We start from the raw sequence: 2,189 nt of genomic DNA, 5'->3' as shown, positions 1-2,189 counted from the left end.
GTTGGATTATACAGGTAGAATTAACTTGACACAAAAATCCGACTTTACCGTTAAGGTTGAATTGGGAATTTGCATTGTGCTAGGGATGAAAAAAAGCTGCCAAAATGTTACTCGTAATAAAGGACTAAATAAAGACCTAAGAAATTTTCACAGGGCTGAGAATCAACTCTTGCAAATAAATGGAGATGGGAGCAATGACATAAGTTCTCGCCTCCATGAAAATTCGTACAATTTTTAAGAATTTTTTTTATATTATTTTTTGTTAAATGTTATGTTTTATCATATATATATATAATTTATTTTTAGTTTTGTAAGTTGGATTATGTCGGATTTTAATAGATTACGTTTAATTATATTAAATTTATTTATTTTATAATTGTTATGTTTTTTTTTGAAATAATATCTATATATATTTGCGGATATCTATTTTTCTAGTAGAAAAAATCAAATAAAAACCTGGATGAAAATAAAAAAAAAACAGAGACATTTTTTTTAAAATTAAAATGAGACAGAAAAAAGGTATCTGTCTCTACTCTATTAATAGTTAAAAATTTTTTTAAATATATCAGTATATTAATATTTCAGTAATTTTTAATTGTTGATATAAAAATTATTGTAATATTGATGTACCGGTATACTTAAAAATTTTTCTAATAGTTATTGCCATCCATAGGTTGTGCTAAGAGCCTTAAGTATGTAGGACTAGTTTGGCTAGATGCACAAATATGCAAGTGCTTGTAGGTACATTTTGGGGTACGGTTCATCATATTTGACTCTTCTTTTTTATATGTCATTTATTTAGCTATGAATTAAGCCAATTAACCTTATTCTATTTTCAGAGAAGCTGTAAGGAACGAGAATAAATGCAAAGAAGTTGAAAATCGAATAGATCATAAATAATAAAGCAACAGGAAGAAATAAGACAACATGGAAAAACATAACTAAATTAGACTAGATGGTGAATTTCAGACTCCTGGCTCTGAGGAGTATCATGCATGCAAGTCTTAGTTTCCAAAGTTAGATCCAAAACGAGGAAAAGGCATGGTCATGGTGGAAGAAGGCATATGAACCATGTGGTGCATGTGTGCACCTTGATGATAAACAGGAAATGACCCACGAAAGGGAAGAAGATGATTTGGCATGTTTGAGTAAGGACAGAAGTGACGAGGACCAAGCTCAATCGCTCCCATGTTAAACACTTTGTTCATTCTTGAGAGCATCCTCTCTCGCTTGTGAGCATTTTGATGTCCTCCCAAAGCTTGAGAACTCGCAAACTTCTTGTAACAGAATTTGCAAGGAAATAATCGTTGCTGCTTAGGGCGATTTTCCACACCTGCGGAGCAGTTATTATTGGAAGATGGTTCATCAACCCTTTCCAGGTTGAGGCTCAGGGTAAGCAACAACTCTGGATTATTATTATCCATGATAGGTTGCTCCTCCTCTAATTTGCGCTTAAGCATGTTTGACATTGTTTTGAAACTGCAAAGAAGATTGGTGTTTGTTTAGATTTTTTTTGTGGTGTTTTGTTGAGTTGATAAGAGCTTATTTATAAATATTTGAATGCTTAGTAAAAGGAAATATATCTTGGAGAAATGCATTGTTTAGCTAGACTTAATACCAGAAACTTGATAGGGAGAGGATAAAATTTTGTTCAATAAACCATGACGTGTCACAAAACATGGTGCGATTAATGTGTAGTAATTTTTTTTCAACAGCGTTCGGTGTATGCAAAAAATAAAGTATTAGTATAAAATACATGTTAAAATATAAAATATATGTTAAAATATATGTGTTTAATATATGTGTTTATATAAAAATATATATTAGTTAATCTGGTGATTAATTTTTGGTATATACATAATATTTTTTAATTATACTAAGTATACATTAAAAATTAATTATAAAATTAGTTATCTTAAATATATATTAAAATATAAAATATATATTAAAAATAAATTAAATAATATGTATTTACACATAAAAAATATTACTTCTATTAAATTTTATAAAAGAGGAATGTTAGGGCCAGCAACTTTTGTAATTTGTAGCCATCAAATAGCCATCAATGATGATTTTAATGGTGTGAGATTGGTGTGAGATTTCATCCAATAGTTCACTTTTCTTTGTTGGTTACATGCTGACCAAAATTTAGCAAAGTTGCTGGCCCCTAGACTTTTCCTTTATAAAAT

General features: G+C 29.5%; 1 protein-coding gene across 1 annotated transcript; it reads right to left on the bottom strand.

The window, feature by feature from the left end:
- Positions 1-1,004: 1,004 nt before the first annotated feature.
- On the bottom strand, positions 1,005-1,469 carry LOC107620206 (zinc finger protein 2-like). Its single transcript, XM_016322406.1, has one exon. It carries the CDS (start codon positions 1,467-1,469, stop codon positions 1,005-1,007), a length of 465 nt encoding a protein of 154 aa, XP_016177892.1.
- Between the last annotated feature and the right edge of the window lie 720 nt (positions 1,470-2,189).

Source organism: Arachis ipaensis, chromosome B10 (assembly GCF_059453495.1).
Source record: "Arachis ipaensis isolate K30076 ecotype BB chromosome B10, ASM5945349v1, whole genome shotgun sequence".
Classification (NCBI taxonomy): Eukaryota; Viridiplantae; Streptophyta; class Magnoliopsida; order Fabales; family Fabaceae; genus Arachis; species Arachis ipaensis.
The sequence above is the reverse complement of the archived record's forward strand: the minus strand, read 5'-3'. Positions and strand labels throughout refer to the sequence as shown.

Bases quoted from the DNA above. Each gene is read 5' to 3' on its own strand.
- LOC107620206 (XM_016322406.1), bottom strand. From the start codon at position 1,469: ATGTCAAACATGCTTAAGCGCAAATTAGAGGAGGAGCAACCTATCATG.